Source organism: Micropterus dolomieu, linkage group LG01 (assembly GCF_021292245.1).
Source record: "Micropterus dolomieu isolate WLL.071019.BEF.003 ecotype Adirondacks linkage group LG01, ASM2129224v1, whole genome shotgun sequence".
Lineage (NCBI taxonomy): Eukaryota > Metazoa > Chordata > Actinopteri > Centrarchiformes > Centrarchidae > Micropterus > Micropterus dolomieu.
The window spans coordinates 4,864,239-4,878,283 of NC_060150.1; the positions used below are offsets into that span (position 1 = coordinate 4,864,239).

General features: G+C 39.9%; 1 protein-coding gene across 9 annotated transcripts in view; it reads right to left on the minus strand.

The window, feature by feature from the left end:
• The window catches only part of LOC123973318 (dystrophin-like), a 123,998-nt gene that overhangs the window by 49,770 nt on the left and 60,183 nt on the right, over positions 1-14,045 (minus strand). For 5 of the 9 annotated variants that reach the window (XM_046053251.1, XM_046053310.1, XM_046053243.1 and 2 more), the window contains 4 exons: positions 13,411-13,679; positions 11,934-12,080; positions 4,360-4,423; positions 1,546-1,609 (listed from right to left, as the gene is read on the minus strand). In XM_046053251.1, coding sequence (XP_045909207.1) covers positions 1,546-1,609; positions 4,360-4,423; positions 11,934-12,080; positions 13,411-13,679 — 544 coding nt within the window. Of the gene's footprint in view, positions 1-1,545; positions 1,610-4,359; positions 4,424-7,854; positions 7,918-8,235; positions 8,321-8,401; positions 8,527-9,035; positions 9,098-11,933; positions 12,081-13,410; positions 13,680-14,045 lie in introns of those variants that run through there. The other 4 variants (XM_046053287.1, XM_046053279.1, XM_046053273.1 and 1 more) reach the window with 3 other exon arrangements.

A 14,045-nucleotide genomic window follows, 5' to 3' on the forward strand; every position in this document is an offset into this window, starting at 1 on the left:
TAACCAAATGTTTTCTGCAATCTTGTCCTAATCAGGGTGGTGTCGTGCAACGTATAGTTCACTGTAGATACTACATAATGATCACCTTTTTAGTAAGTACAATATTTACTATATCTACTGGTTGCAGAAATGTACAAGAGAAATAAAAACGATGCATACACAAAACATATAACATTACAACCAATATTTTAACATATTATTTGGCAAGTACAATCTTTCATTTTACCATGTTGAGTTCTATGTTCCACTATTCTTTGTTGCTGAGTTATTTTCCTACGTGTCGTTTTCACATGTTAAGAGATGAATGACATGACTTTTTTGAGAAGCTGAGCACAACATATTACAGTACTACACAGTGAGTTTGGGGTATCTATAAATATGAAGAGATGGAACAGAAGATATACTGTGTTTTGAAAAATATGTTTGAGAAATTAGGATGAAAAAGAACAGAATTCGCTGCTTTGTGTGTAAAAAAAAAGGAGACTCAACCTTTTTTCCGGACTGATCAGTTTAAGATAAAAGATTGTTTTTGCCTGAGAAAATGTTGTAATATTGGATGTTTTGTATTCATGACATTTTATTTTCTTGTTACCACAAGTTAAAAAAATTCTCATCAAATGCCACTAAAATAAAGATTATAATCTGAAAACCATCACAACTTACAGTGACATGTGTTTTGGAGTTTTATTAAGTACAATGCAAGAAATCATGGATTGCAAGTTTGATGATTTATAGCCATTAGTTAACAAGTTGTTAAATACTTAAATAGCACCTTTACATCCTGACTGTTAGGGTCAGACAGAAGTGGGACATGTTTGTATCATAACCTGTGTCTGACTAGTGTTTTCACACTTCATGACTTCCACATTCACTTAGTCTACCCTCATCTGCCAAATGTAATCAACCCAATTATAGTTCACGTCATTCACAGTCAGTGTCACCACATCCAGTGTATACAGTAAATCGAGTCACATGACACAACTGAGGCAAACGCTTTTGGTGAATAAAGAGAAGTGCACTGGAGAAGAGTTGTGAGATGTGTTTTGATTTTGATCACCACCGTCACGATGTAGGTGTAGAACCCCTTGTCTGAATGCTCAGGCTCCAACAGCGCTTGGAGGCGCAGCAGCTTAAACCTATGTTGAGTCCTGTCGATCACTATTTTTAATGTAACAGTTTGCATGGTGGTGGAGAAATCCTGACTGCTGGCGGTGACATTAGTTTATTGAGGCAACTGATGTTAGAAGTCAACTGATCAAGAAACATTTCAAGTAAGTTCTACACTTTCAGGCTTTTCAAGTGCAACATGGCTTTTAATGTTAACTTTAGTGCAAATGCAAAGTACACTCCACTTTGTTAAAAGGTTAGTACACTCGAATTACAAATTTGTACATTTAACTAGACCATTGTGTGAAGTATCTGTCGGCCTCACTAGAACTAGAACTAAATAAACCTGTCAGGGCATTTGTGTGTAGTCTCGTGAAACTGTAGTGTAAATAGCAGTGAAGAGATCTGCCGGGCCGCAACTCAGAGGTCAGTACTTACTTTATGTAGTAGGGCACGTTGTTTGGGGAGATGCCCTGCTCGAAGGGGCTCTCAACAGATCCTGCTGAGACAGAGCAACAAGGGTATTAACAACTTCTCAAACCGTCTGCAGGCTGTTCAACTTTTCACACACACATTTATCTACAGGTCTAACAAAAGCATGCCCGTCCGGGAAATGTGTATGCAGCGAAACATCACATGTAATGAAACATTTTCTTCAAAGTAATATACATGATAATGAAAAACAGCAGAAAAACAAGAAATATTGCTAATTATCTCATTTATTATGCCCACAAGAGTTGGCACGCTAACTATTAAAGCAGACTGTGCTTTCTGGGAATTGTCAGCACTGTTGGAATGCGTCTCTGACCAATCAGATGGCTTGGCGGAAACTACCCGCTGTATAGGCATTATTGTGCCCCACGGGTAAAATTTGCTGCAGTTAAAAACAGAACGATGCATTGTGGGACAACTGCCAGGACACATGCAGCGTGTATCAACAGCAGCAGCAGCAGTAAGATATGAAAAACGTGCACATTCTGACTCTTCCATCATTATCACTGCCATCTTTATTACAACCCCATTACTATGTGTATCTGTCCTGCTGCATCTAACACAGCTCCATTATCAAGCTGGATGGAACATTTATATACGAACAAATTAACACTGAATTGGGTCTCATCCCCAAAGACTTCATTTTACCTACAAGGGATGTTTCAATCTATGTTTTTTTCCCCCTTGATATCATGATATTTTATGGTCCTATTTGCTGTTCTGCCATCTCACAGAATATGTTATTGCCATTTAACCACTCATTTGTATCTGAGGTGTCAATTTCACTTTTTGTTTTCTTAGTTTTTTCATACAAGCCCCATGTGCTTCTTCAATTTTAATGACTGCCGTGAGCCCATGAGTGATCTTTTGTTATCTGTGGTCTTTTAATTACTCTGCAAATGAGCTGTAATGAAACTAAACAGAATTGATGAGAAAAAGCAGCTAGCGCTTTGATGAGTGGCTCCAGGTGGATAACCTTAAATGACAAAAACCCTTATAGTCTTTAGACACTTTTATACATCATTAATCTGCCATGTTTAATGTACTGCGAGAGTTGTGTCCTTTGTTACTTTCCTTTTAAAGTACAACACCGCTGTCCTACTTTTTACATGCAGCTGTAATTTATGACTAGAGAACATAATAGTGATAATATAACTAAGTGCAAGAAAATCATTGAGAGTTGTTGCTTGTGGCTGCTTTGCTTTTTGTTTTGCATTCTTGTCTATTAAAGCTGCTGTTACATGAAGTTAGATCTCTGCTTTTTCAAAAACCGATGGTTGCCTGTATGATTTGTGTAAATTAATATAGTTAAAATTAAATTTTAACTATATTATAATTGTTGGTAATAAAAGCATCTAACTGTGACCACCAATTGACCAAGCCCCCTAACTCAGCACACAGTTTAACATGTTAACAGTTTTAAACAATTTGCCCTTGATTTCACACAGAGGAAGACAAAAACTGACTTCTCATTTCTAGCCTGAAACTGCCAATTGTGTTGGATAACACATTGCTGCATATCCCTTTTTTCTTTTACTTGACTGTGGTAGAGAACTGTAGCTACTGGACTTCAATACTGGTCTTACTAACTTAACTGGGCCATTCCCACTAACTCCTTGCCATATGGCTATGTTATGTTGCCCGGTGCTTCATGTCCTTTTCTGTATCATGTTCGTCTGTTGTACCTTGCCTGTTTAACATCTGTGGCTAGCAGATTTTATCAGGTCTAGCAAGCTAATTTATGTTAGCTCCATGATTTAGCTAAAAACTCTGTCTCAATCTGACCAACTCAACTCATCACATATGGACGCTTGGTCAAGACCCCTGGCTATGCCCTGGTGCCGCTTTAATGTCGGCATTTTTGGACGTGTAGGGATCTGTGGTCAATTTAGCAATAATAAATATGCAACGTCCGGTTAGACTGTAAAAATAAAACTAGTGGTTAATGTTGTGAAATGTCGCCATTTGTGTGCTTGGTTAGGTTTGAGAAAAGATCATGCTTTGGGTTAAAATAACAAAATTACGTGACTTAACGAACATCACTTGCGTAACTTGTGCAACTTACATTATCCTGGGTGAAAGTCCAGTGTCTGGCCCACCCATCCACCTCCTTACTCTAGACCTTTGTGTTAAATGTCCTACACCTACCATTAGCGTTAAATGAACAATGCTACAGGGCTTCCCCCACGGGTTTAGCTATGAAGGGGCTCCTCAGTGCGTTACAAACTGACACCAATGGGTCTTGACCATTTGTCCATATGCGACGACTTGAGAGTGAGAACGGGTTGAGCTCACGATTGTAAAAATGGTCTTAAATATGCATGAAGGCTACGTAACAGGTAAACAAGCGTGCTAAAACACAAAAAATAAAGGTCATAATGATGTAAATAAAGATGGAGCATTGTTCTTGTATAGGTGGTAGGTAGTTAGCCCTAGTTTGATAAGGACAATGTAGGAAAGCTACTGTATTTAATAATACAACCCAGTTTTAACGCTCACTATAGAAAAACATTCTTGGATCTCCATCACAAAGGTTAGATTTTTCAGGTTAGACTTTTCTTTCTCACTCACACATGACTGAGTGCCACTGAGTGAGACGCTGTCAGGAGGTGAGCGCCTCGTTTTGTCTAACACATTTTGTCTTATCTCTTCCGCACACACACACACACACACCCTCTTGAGTCTTTTGTCCGTTGTCAACAGTCTGATGTGAGCAGGTAGGCATGTGTGCACATTCGTGTAGTGTGTGTTTTAACTCACCATGCAGAAGGCCAAAGTCCCTGTGAGCCTCTGTAAGTTGCTTTAGATGTTCGTTGATGGAGATCTGATGGAGAAAGATGGAAAGACACACATTTAGAGAGAATAGATAGACAATACAAGGATTTCTTGCCAAATTCACTGTGTTGTCATGTGTTAGCAGTAACTACAGAAGCAGTGAGGTTGAATGCTTTGGGCAGGATAACTGATAGAAAAGTTGTAATGCCTTCATTTATTGCTTTTTTAGGTTGTTTATCAAAATGTGCTTACAGATTGCTTGCCCATTTTATCTAGTTAGTTTGGTATTGTCTTTATTTAAGATTTTTAACATCCATTTATATTGAAATCAATATAAAAAAAATGAATCTACAATTTAATTGTACAATCTAATAAACCTCACCAAATTACCTTAATTCCACAAGAGTCAAAGGCTGAGATGGAAGTTAGTGAGCTATAGCCGAGGTAAGTCTGCTACCCTTAGCAGGAGGATGACTGTTTTTAGCCACTGCCTCATGTGGAAATACCAAAACTAATTACCAAGAGGTCAATTTATCAAAATAGAGACTTTTAAATTATACATAAGAGCTAGGAAGAATAGCCGTGGCTATCTTACTAGCTACCTTTTGCTTTTCTGCTTTAATATCTGTCTAACGGGCTGTTTCTCTGTGGCACGTGCAGTTAAGCGCAAGTGTGAGTTCAACGGCCCAGAGATTACCAAACCAAAGTGAAGTTACTGCAGCCTTGGTGGCCAAGAAAAGCCAGAATTACACACCCAGAATGCAATTACATGACTGTGGATTGATGACTGTACTATAAAATTAAATACAGGTTATGGCGAAAAATCCCTGTTTTCTGGGAAGAAATAAGAAATATAAATCCTGTAATCAGTAATGACAAGGCCACGAGAAAACCTTCAGCCCTAATGCTTCCTCAAAGTAATGGACCGCTTTTTAATGCGATGACTGGGACACACTGGGAGGTGGTTTGTGTGTATCAGTGTGAACTTCGGCACATGACATGCTGTTGCAAAGAAAGAGCAGTGAGTAGAAGTACAAGGCTGGTCAGATGGAGGGAAAGGAAGGGGAGGGAAGGAGGCACAAAGACAAGCATGGAAGAGATAATTGAATTTGAAGTGGAGGAATTAGAGAGGATGCAGTCTCCTGTGAGTCTCCTTCAGCTCTGAATGAGCTGTCGATCTAGATGGAGTTGAGATAATTGTGGTAAATCAGCACAGCTCTGTAGGTACACACAGGGAGGTGGGCCTAACCCAGCGGGGTACACACACTTGTCTCCTGGCTCACAGATTCCCATCTAAACTGCAAACTCTTAAGCTTGTCAATGATCCAAATCTAAACACCTGTTTTGTAGGCTTTTTTGGTTGGCACTGATTTTACAACATCAAAATGCTCATGTAAACTCTAGTATCACTGCATCACTGGCATGAAACTCCGATAAATGGTTCAACTTTATCTGAAGTACTGAACGCTAGAAAGGATTCTTTGTCAAAACGTAAGATAGATTAAAAACCAAAGGTCAAACAGAAAACAAAATAGCTTTTTTGTAGCACCAGAATTCAAGGAGAGTGATCTTTGCAAACCTGTGATCACACAGGTATGAAGGAGAATATGTGATGTACACATAATAAAAATTATGTTGAACATTTTCCATAAGCAGACATGACGGAGCTGATTTTTGTTGTAGGAGAAGCCAAGTAAACTCAAATGCATAAAACTCAGCAGGGAGAGAAGGTGTTCAATTAATTGCAAGGTTGGATCCCTGGCTCCTACCTGTCTACATGTCCTTGAGCAAGACACTGAACTCCAATCGTTAATTTTTTGGCCAGTGCCTTGACTGTACCTCGCTCGATGGTATTTGTGTGTATATATGGGTTAAAAACCAGGGGATTCAGAGTGAAAAGTGTTTACCTACTGGTGAGAAATAAAATACAATCCAGGAAGTTCAGTTTGAGAAACAGATTAATACATTTAAAGGCTTATCGGACAACTAAACACTGCACAACAGTTTGTAATACTCGAGATTTTCAAACTCTGGAAAGTTTGCAACTATTTAATCTTGAATGAGATATGTTAACGTAGTCTATTTCATCACACAAAATATACATTAGGGTCTATTTTGATCAGCTGTAGTAAATTAAAGGTAGGTATAAGATTCTAATCCAGTACTCGTCGTTTTGGCAAATTCAGCCAATATCTCGTCTGAGTCCACTAGCTGTCCGTTTTGTGTGACGCAGTGTTTGTAACTAGGAAACAACCAAAGTGGACCCCACCCCGCCACACAACCCTATTCCAGCTGTTCCAGCCATGATTTGTGTGCCAGGTAACGTTAAATGCCCACGGACATTCAGCTTCCTTTCTAGTTCACCAAGACATGCTGTTGTGGTGATGTTAGCTACAGTAGCAGGAGAGCTGTGAGTATCGCTTTAAGGAGCCGGTGTACTGGCACTGGGACCGGCTCATCCTATCTGTGTGTTAGCTTCATGTTAGATTCACAGCTGCAACTGTGACGACAGTTTGCTAACACACAACTTAGCTATCGTTAGCTACATTACTTGCTTTGTAGTCCGCTCTATAGCATTGTATCTGTCACGGTGTTGGATTTCTCCAGAATCACATAGCCCATTTTTGATAATCTAGTCTCCACATAACTACAAGAAATCATAGCCGCAAGAACTGACGGGAACAGAACACAAGAACTGCCAATAATAAAAATACCTCCTTGGAAGATGGCATTTAGTTTATACGTCAGATTGCTCCAAATCACTTCTAAACAGTTGCTCAGTGAGACTGATTAAAGCCTACGTTCATTATTTATTAGACAAATGTATCTCTTACCACCATAAATCACAAAATTCCTCTATAAGCTATAAAATGTTGCAGCATAAGCAAGGATGAATACTTTACAGCAATGTCGTGGGCACTTTCTCAAAATCTGGTGCTTCCATTAAGACTTTCTAATCTGATGTTTAATACACATAAAACGCCAGTTGATGCTCGCAGGCAATGACTACAGTTCGGTACCAACACTTGCCAGTTAGCTGCACCCCGAACGTCCCATGAGGAGCCGCTGTATGACTATAAGCACTGATGCTTCCTGACACAGTGTTCAATGATCTAATGTTCCCAGGCAACACATGCTGCTCTGGCCGGCATGCAGAGCTTTGGCAGACACTGATTAGCAGATTTTTTGTTCTAGGAAGTGAAAAAGTGAATCATCAAGCTTAAAGGCGCCTCAACTTTATTTGATTGACGTCTTGAAGCCAAGGGACTGAGATTGGTTATTATCCAGTCTGAGTGGACAGATTGGCTGATTAACCATCCAACCATTCAACCATAGCCCGAATGAGAAGGCTGCGTGTGTGTGTGTGTGTGTGTGTGTGATTTATGGTATGAGATGAAGAGCAGATGAAGATATGACAGCGATGACCAGTCCTTTTTTGGGGGGGCTTAGACGTGACATGAAACCAAACGGTGAAATTACCTTCGAGTCCACCTCACCCAATCCATTTCTGCCTGAGTTGCTTTTCCCTGTATCCATGGTAACCTAATCAGAATTGTACAAACGAGAGGAGTGGTATTGTTGAGGAGGAATTTGGCGCATTTACTCAGAGTGCACTGTGTCTCCGTGCCGGCCAATAAGCTTCGACCTTTTAGGCACAAAAGAACACTGTGAAACGACTAAAGTGACCTGAATGTGCAGGTAACACACACACACACACACACACACACACACACACACACACACACACAAACACAAGCACTCACCTAAAATGTAAGCCACATCAACTTAAGCAGAAAACATGAAAGCACAGACACACATGGGACGCAGACTTTATCAGCCAGTGCTTGCACACACACGTACCACACACAGATTTCTTATCCACCACCCTGCCATTAAAAGTGATGCCAAAAATTCCTGGGCAAACATACTGCTCCCAGTGAACCACCTGCAATGGAAAATAACTTTTCAAAAACTGGCAGTTAAATCCTCTTTTCTGTCCAAATGAAAAACTTAATTCTCTTCTTACCCGTTTAGATCAGCTCATGCATATCAGGGAAAACAGAAAGACTAATCCCTTCCTAAGTGAAAATGTGACACGTATCACGTAGTCTCTGACCAAGGCCTGTGTTTATCAAGCTGCTAAAAGTGAAATTCCTTTTACTCCCACTTGCAAACTTAAAATTAAACAGAGCTCTAGAGGTCATTTATGGCCCAGTCATACCAGTGCCATAGCATTAATTTTTCTCTTACCCATTTTGCGTCAAGTCCCGTCTGACTATGCTGTGATTAGCTAGAACTCGTTACTTGTGATTGAATACAAGCTGTGCCCCTAGGATGATGAGATCCTAGTGGCCCCCTCGCCTATAACACAAATACTTCTGAGGGGCATTCGTTGATGGTGCATTCACGTGCTCCTCAGATGGTTCCGTTTCCGTTTTTAAATCAGACTGTGGAAACAACATGGACGCTACTACAAAGATGTGTTGGAAACAACCAATAGAATCCAGCTTGTACTTCAAATACTACTAATAAATAACTTTTGTAATTAATCTAGGTCACTCTACATGGACAGCAAACCTGATACCATATTACAAATGACATGTTAGCAATATTATGACATTTGCAATGTGATTTTGCACAATTAATCAAAAGTTTCTTACCATAAGCCATGTCGTCCACCATGTTTATACATGTATGATGTCAACAACTCTGCAACTCGTGTACCAAAATTTTCTCAGACTTCCCGAGTTGTTGTTTTGACTTCATGTGAATTTGCCCAGTCGGGAAATAATGTTTCCAAGTATTCCAACACCACATGAATGCACCATAAGATAATAAGCATTTTCCCTAGATAAAATAACATTTGTTATCTTAATAAATTGTTTTAATTTTAAAATTTTAAATTTTTTCACTTTTTTATTGCCAATTTGAGAAAGGGTTGTAACCACACATTAAAATTAACCATTGGCCTGTTTTCTCACACACTCTATGCTGCTTCCTTTGTGAAGAAATTGGGTCGGATTTTCCGTGAAATCCATTTGGTTTATGTAGGCTGTGACATGGCAGTAGGCTATCAACATGGCAGACGTGGGGTAAGTCTTGGGCTGCGTCCGAAAAGTAAAACTCCTTTCCTAACCACCATTCCTTGACCTCATGACGTTTTCCATCGAGGTCAAGGAATGGAGTTTTTTTTAGATGTGAAGGAGAATTCATAAGGACTTAGGCAAAGAGGGCCGCGGGGCTCAGAGAATCCGACTGCCCTTTTCTAGGCGACGTAATAATGCGACGGCAGATGTTACTGACATGACCAGCAATCATGAAACTACAATGTTCTGAAGATGGACTACAAAAAGCGCATATCTGACACTGGACCCCGTGTTGTTTTAATGCAGGCCATCTTAAGGTGGACAACACGGTGGAATATATTAGTATTTCATAATCAAGATCGCAAAAAGGCCTATAGGGTACCAGTCACGAAATAATGGAAAGGGTTGTCAGATTGAGAATGCTTGCTCACACTCAGCCTCCTGCCCACCCATATTTATCAACATGAATCCCAATTATTGTTTGTAAACACAGTGTTTCCCACAGAGAGAGAGAGGGATTATTATTATTGTAAAAAACACTTTATAGCATATTTCAACAACCCAAAACATAAAATGGTGTTGAAACAGTATCAGATTACAGCAAACCCGAAAGAAAACAAACCAAAAGAAAGAAAGAAATTGTGAGTGTCTTATTCAGGTATCATAATGTGCGTCTGTATTGCAAGGATTTTGCTAAATGTGGTCAATGGATTTTATCGTTTAAGTTTGAGAACGTGCGTAGCTTTAAGATAAAGTGTAGCCAAAATGTTTTACTTGTAGCGTTCTTAAGTGCAATTCCTAGAAGTCTGATAAATAACAATAAAGTTTTTGTTTCTTATATAACCATAAATCCCATATGTCTTTCTCCCTCTGTGTATCTATATCAACTACACTTATGTTTTCACCTTCACTACAAGACATAGGTGTGTGTGTGTGTGTGCGCTTGTGCAAACATCTGGTCAGGTGCTAGCTTCAGAGAGACCGGCCGTCTGGTCCCGTCACCGTGGTGTCACCGAGGCGCCCATCTCCGCCCGGGACTCCTCTGCGTTACTTGGTCTCTCTGGCAGCTGATTGGCTCTATCTGTCACCCCCGGTAACAATCACTGTCTGACTTCCAGCATGGCTGCCACGAGGTTTATTGAGACTGACAGAGACACACCCTGTGCTGCCTCTGATCACCAACACACATCATATGCTCACACAGTCACACATTGTTTTTGTGTGGAAGAAAAAAAAAAAATAGAGTGTAGACTAACCTGATAAGATGTTGGACATGTTTGTTGTAAGGCATCATCATTAACACATGAAAAAATCTATAATAACCCTAATCTGAAAAGTCAATTATAATTACTACAATACTTAATGTAGCATCTCAGTCTGAGTAAATATAACTTTAACAAATACGCATCAAAGTATTAATGAAAAGTATCAAATCTCATCATCACTTTTGCACCAAATGTTTTGACACAATTAAAAGTTCTCTAAACTTTTAATTACCCTGAATAGCACTATCATAGTTTAGCAACTGTAAGAGATAGTACCTGAAATTCAAAGAAATACTGATAGTAAGAGAAAAACTGAATCTCTAAAATTCTGGGAGGTAAGTGTCTTTTGTTTTGCCAGAACAACAAATCCAAGGAGAATCTGGATTTTTTATTTTATCTAACAGCAACTAAAGAACCTGAACACTCAAGGAGTTGCAATCCCTGAATGTTACTTGAAAAAATATGATACAGTAGTAATAAAAGCACATGTTTCAAAAACTTAGAACAATGAAATGTCTTGGCATCCAAAATCTCCGCACAGGTGTTGGACAAAAGCAAAAAACATTGTTTTGTCTTTTCACTGTTATTAAAGGTTCAGTGTGTAATATTTAGTAGGATCTATTGACAGAAATGCAATATAATAAACATAACTATGTTTCAGTGGTGTATAAACCCCTCACATAATGAACTGTTATTTTTTTATCACCTTTGAATGATCCATTTCTATCTACATACACCACAAGTCCCCTTACATTGAGTCGCCATTATTCTACAGTAGCCCAAACGAACAAACTGCATCTTCAGAGCGCGTGAAATTTGGACAAATGGAGGACCATATGAATTATTTAGTACAAGAGCAAACAGAGGGTGTCGGCCACCGTAGCTTCTCTTACGCACTTGCAAAGACAGGGTAGAGCGGTGAGTGAGCCGTTGGGTGCAATTCGCAACCGTAACCACTAGATGCAACTAAAACTTCCGACACATCTGGCTGAAGAGTCTTGACAGAGACTTAATTAATGGTCCACTTAAATAATTTTATATTAACTACGTGTGTTTTAAGTGTGTGCAGCCATCAGTCCTGGCACGAGTTTATGTGCATCTTTTTTGACCTAAATGTGTGCCTGAAGGAAGATAATATGAACATATTTGCTGAAGATTTCCACACCTGAAGAACTGTGTGTGTGTGTGTGTGCGCCCGAGTGTGTACCTGGAGCAGCCTCCAGCGCGTGTTGAGATCTTCAATGCGTTCCAGGTTGCTAGGTGACAGCTGGATGTCGGGCGGACCGAAAGTGGACGCCAACTGGTTCATGTGTGTTACGTCATCCTTAATCAGAGCGACCTCTTCCTGGAACTCCTGCAACACACACAAACACACACACACACACAGTTTTTTTGTTATGCTGCATTGTTTCCAGGGGTGAGCGGACAGATGGGAAACACAGACAGGTTGATAGTAGCCCTCGGTTCAGTCTTGTTTCTCCCCTCAACTCTTCTAACAGTGAGAAACAGATGGATCCATCATGTAAACCCCACTTGTTCTGCTTGTTTAATGCCTGCTGGTGTATGGGAAACACTGACATGCTTAAGTAGAATAAATACAATGTGTGTTCTCACCATGGCACAAGTGGAACATTATTGTTTGATAGATAGAAAGTTGGCCTAGCTCGTCTATGTCATCCACTACAGCTGTGATGCACTCAGGTTCAGGAGAAGGTAATGTACATGGCTTTAAAAGCTGCAGTGGGAACATTTTAACACCAATGAATCTTTATGAATTTGTTATTTAGAAGACTATCAGCTTGTGTTAAAATGTGGCCTGCTATGTGCTTGATGGCACAAAACTCAAGTGTAAAGTTCTTACATGGGGTTAAAGGAGAGGGTTTATAACTCACTTCCAACATGTTTATATTCCTCAGGAAAGTTAAATTGAAAACAGAGTAATGCCAGAAAGGGGCTGTGCTCTGGTTTGGATGTTGGGTGATGTTTTAGGATGTGGTCTTAAAGGATCACAACAGTATGTTGCTGAGCTTTAACCATTTTTTGTGCTTTGTAATTGTCTACCAGGGTCCTGTTTTATAGACGATGAGAGATCTACTGTAGATGTGATTAAGAGTGTTGTTAACTCTTACTTCCTTCCCTAGGTATTTACCCCACTGATGTGATATGTACTGTGAGCTCTTACTAGTACTTATTGCTGCTCTTACTAGTATGTATTGTCAGTTGTAGATCTTTATTTGATGCTCTGTTGATGCTTGTATGTAGTTCCTCAAATGTAAGTTGCTTTGGATTTTATGTGGCGTTAGGTGCTGTAATCATCTCTCAGTAACTTCCTGCAAAAACCTGATTTTATATTTCGTTTTTTGGATGAGATGCAACGTTCTTATCAGCAAGCTTTACAGGTGCTGGTAGGTGGAACTTTTGGACAGAGGCATGGAAGCTGTTTCCCCACAACCTTCAGTCTATGCTAAGCTTGGCTAACCAGCGATAAGAGTATTTCCCAAAACTACTCATTTAATTATATAAAATAAAACGTGCAATTCCACTCAAGAGGAAATCTAGATTTCTCAACCACGATCTCACTTGCTTTGAGTAAATATACCAAAGGGTAAAAAGTAGTTTGACAGTAATAAAACATATGGATCGTACACACAGCTAAATTTAAAGTGAGTGTCACTCAGTCTGACCTTGACTCTGTCGATGTGCTCTGGCAGCGAGTCGATCAGCAGGTCACCAACAGGTTCCCACGCCTCCTTCACCATCTCGGCCTGCCTCAGCTGTCCGTCCAGCAGGTCCTCCGCCTCCTGGAGTTCGATCAGCCGATCCAGAGCCAGCTCTAGCCTCCTCTGCCAGTCGGCTGAGTCGCCATTGAGCCGGTCCCACTTGGTCATCACGTCATCTGCTTCTTTGCGCAGGACTTTCCCCACGTTCTGGGCACGCTCCTCCGGGCTGATACCTAAGGGTTATGGATAGAGCAAGTCCTGAAAAAAACATCTGGTGACAGCAAAAACAACAAATATAACTGTTCCCTCACAGGCTGTGGCATGCAAATCTAAAAACCCTTATTCATCTACCCATCTACTACATCAAATATTTAAATAATGCTTGTGGGGGAAATAAACAAAACAAAAGCACAGTTGTAATTTATTATGATTTAAAGCAAAAAGTCTTTGATGCAGTTGATCAAGATTATCCCCTGATGGGAGGCCCAAGATGGGATGTTAGTAACTGGTTTAGCAGCTAATTGTTAAGGTAGTGACAGCCAAAATTAATTTCTGCTGGGATCCTTTCTGGTCCCTGTACTGTTCACTATCTCCATAAT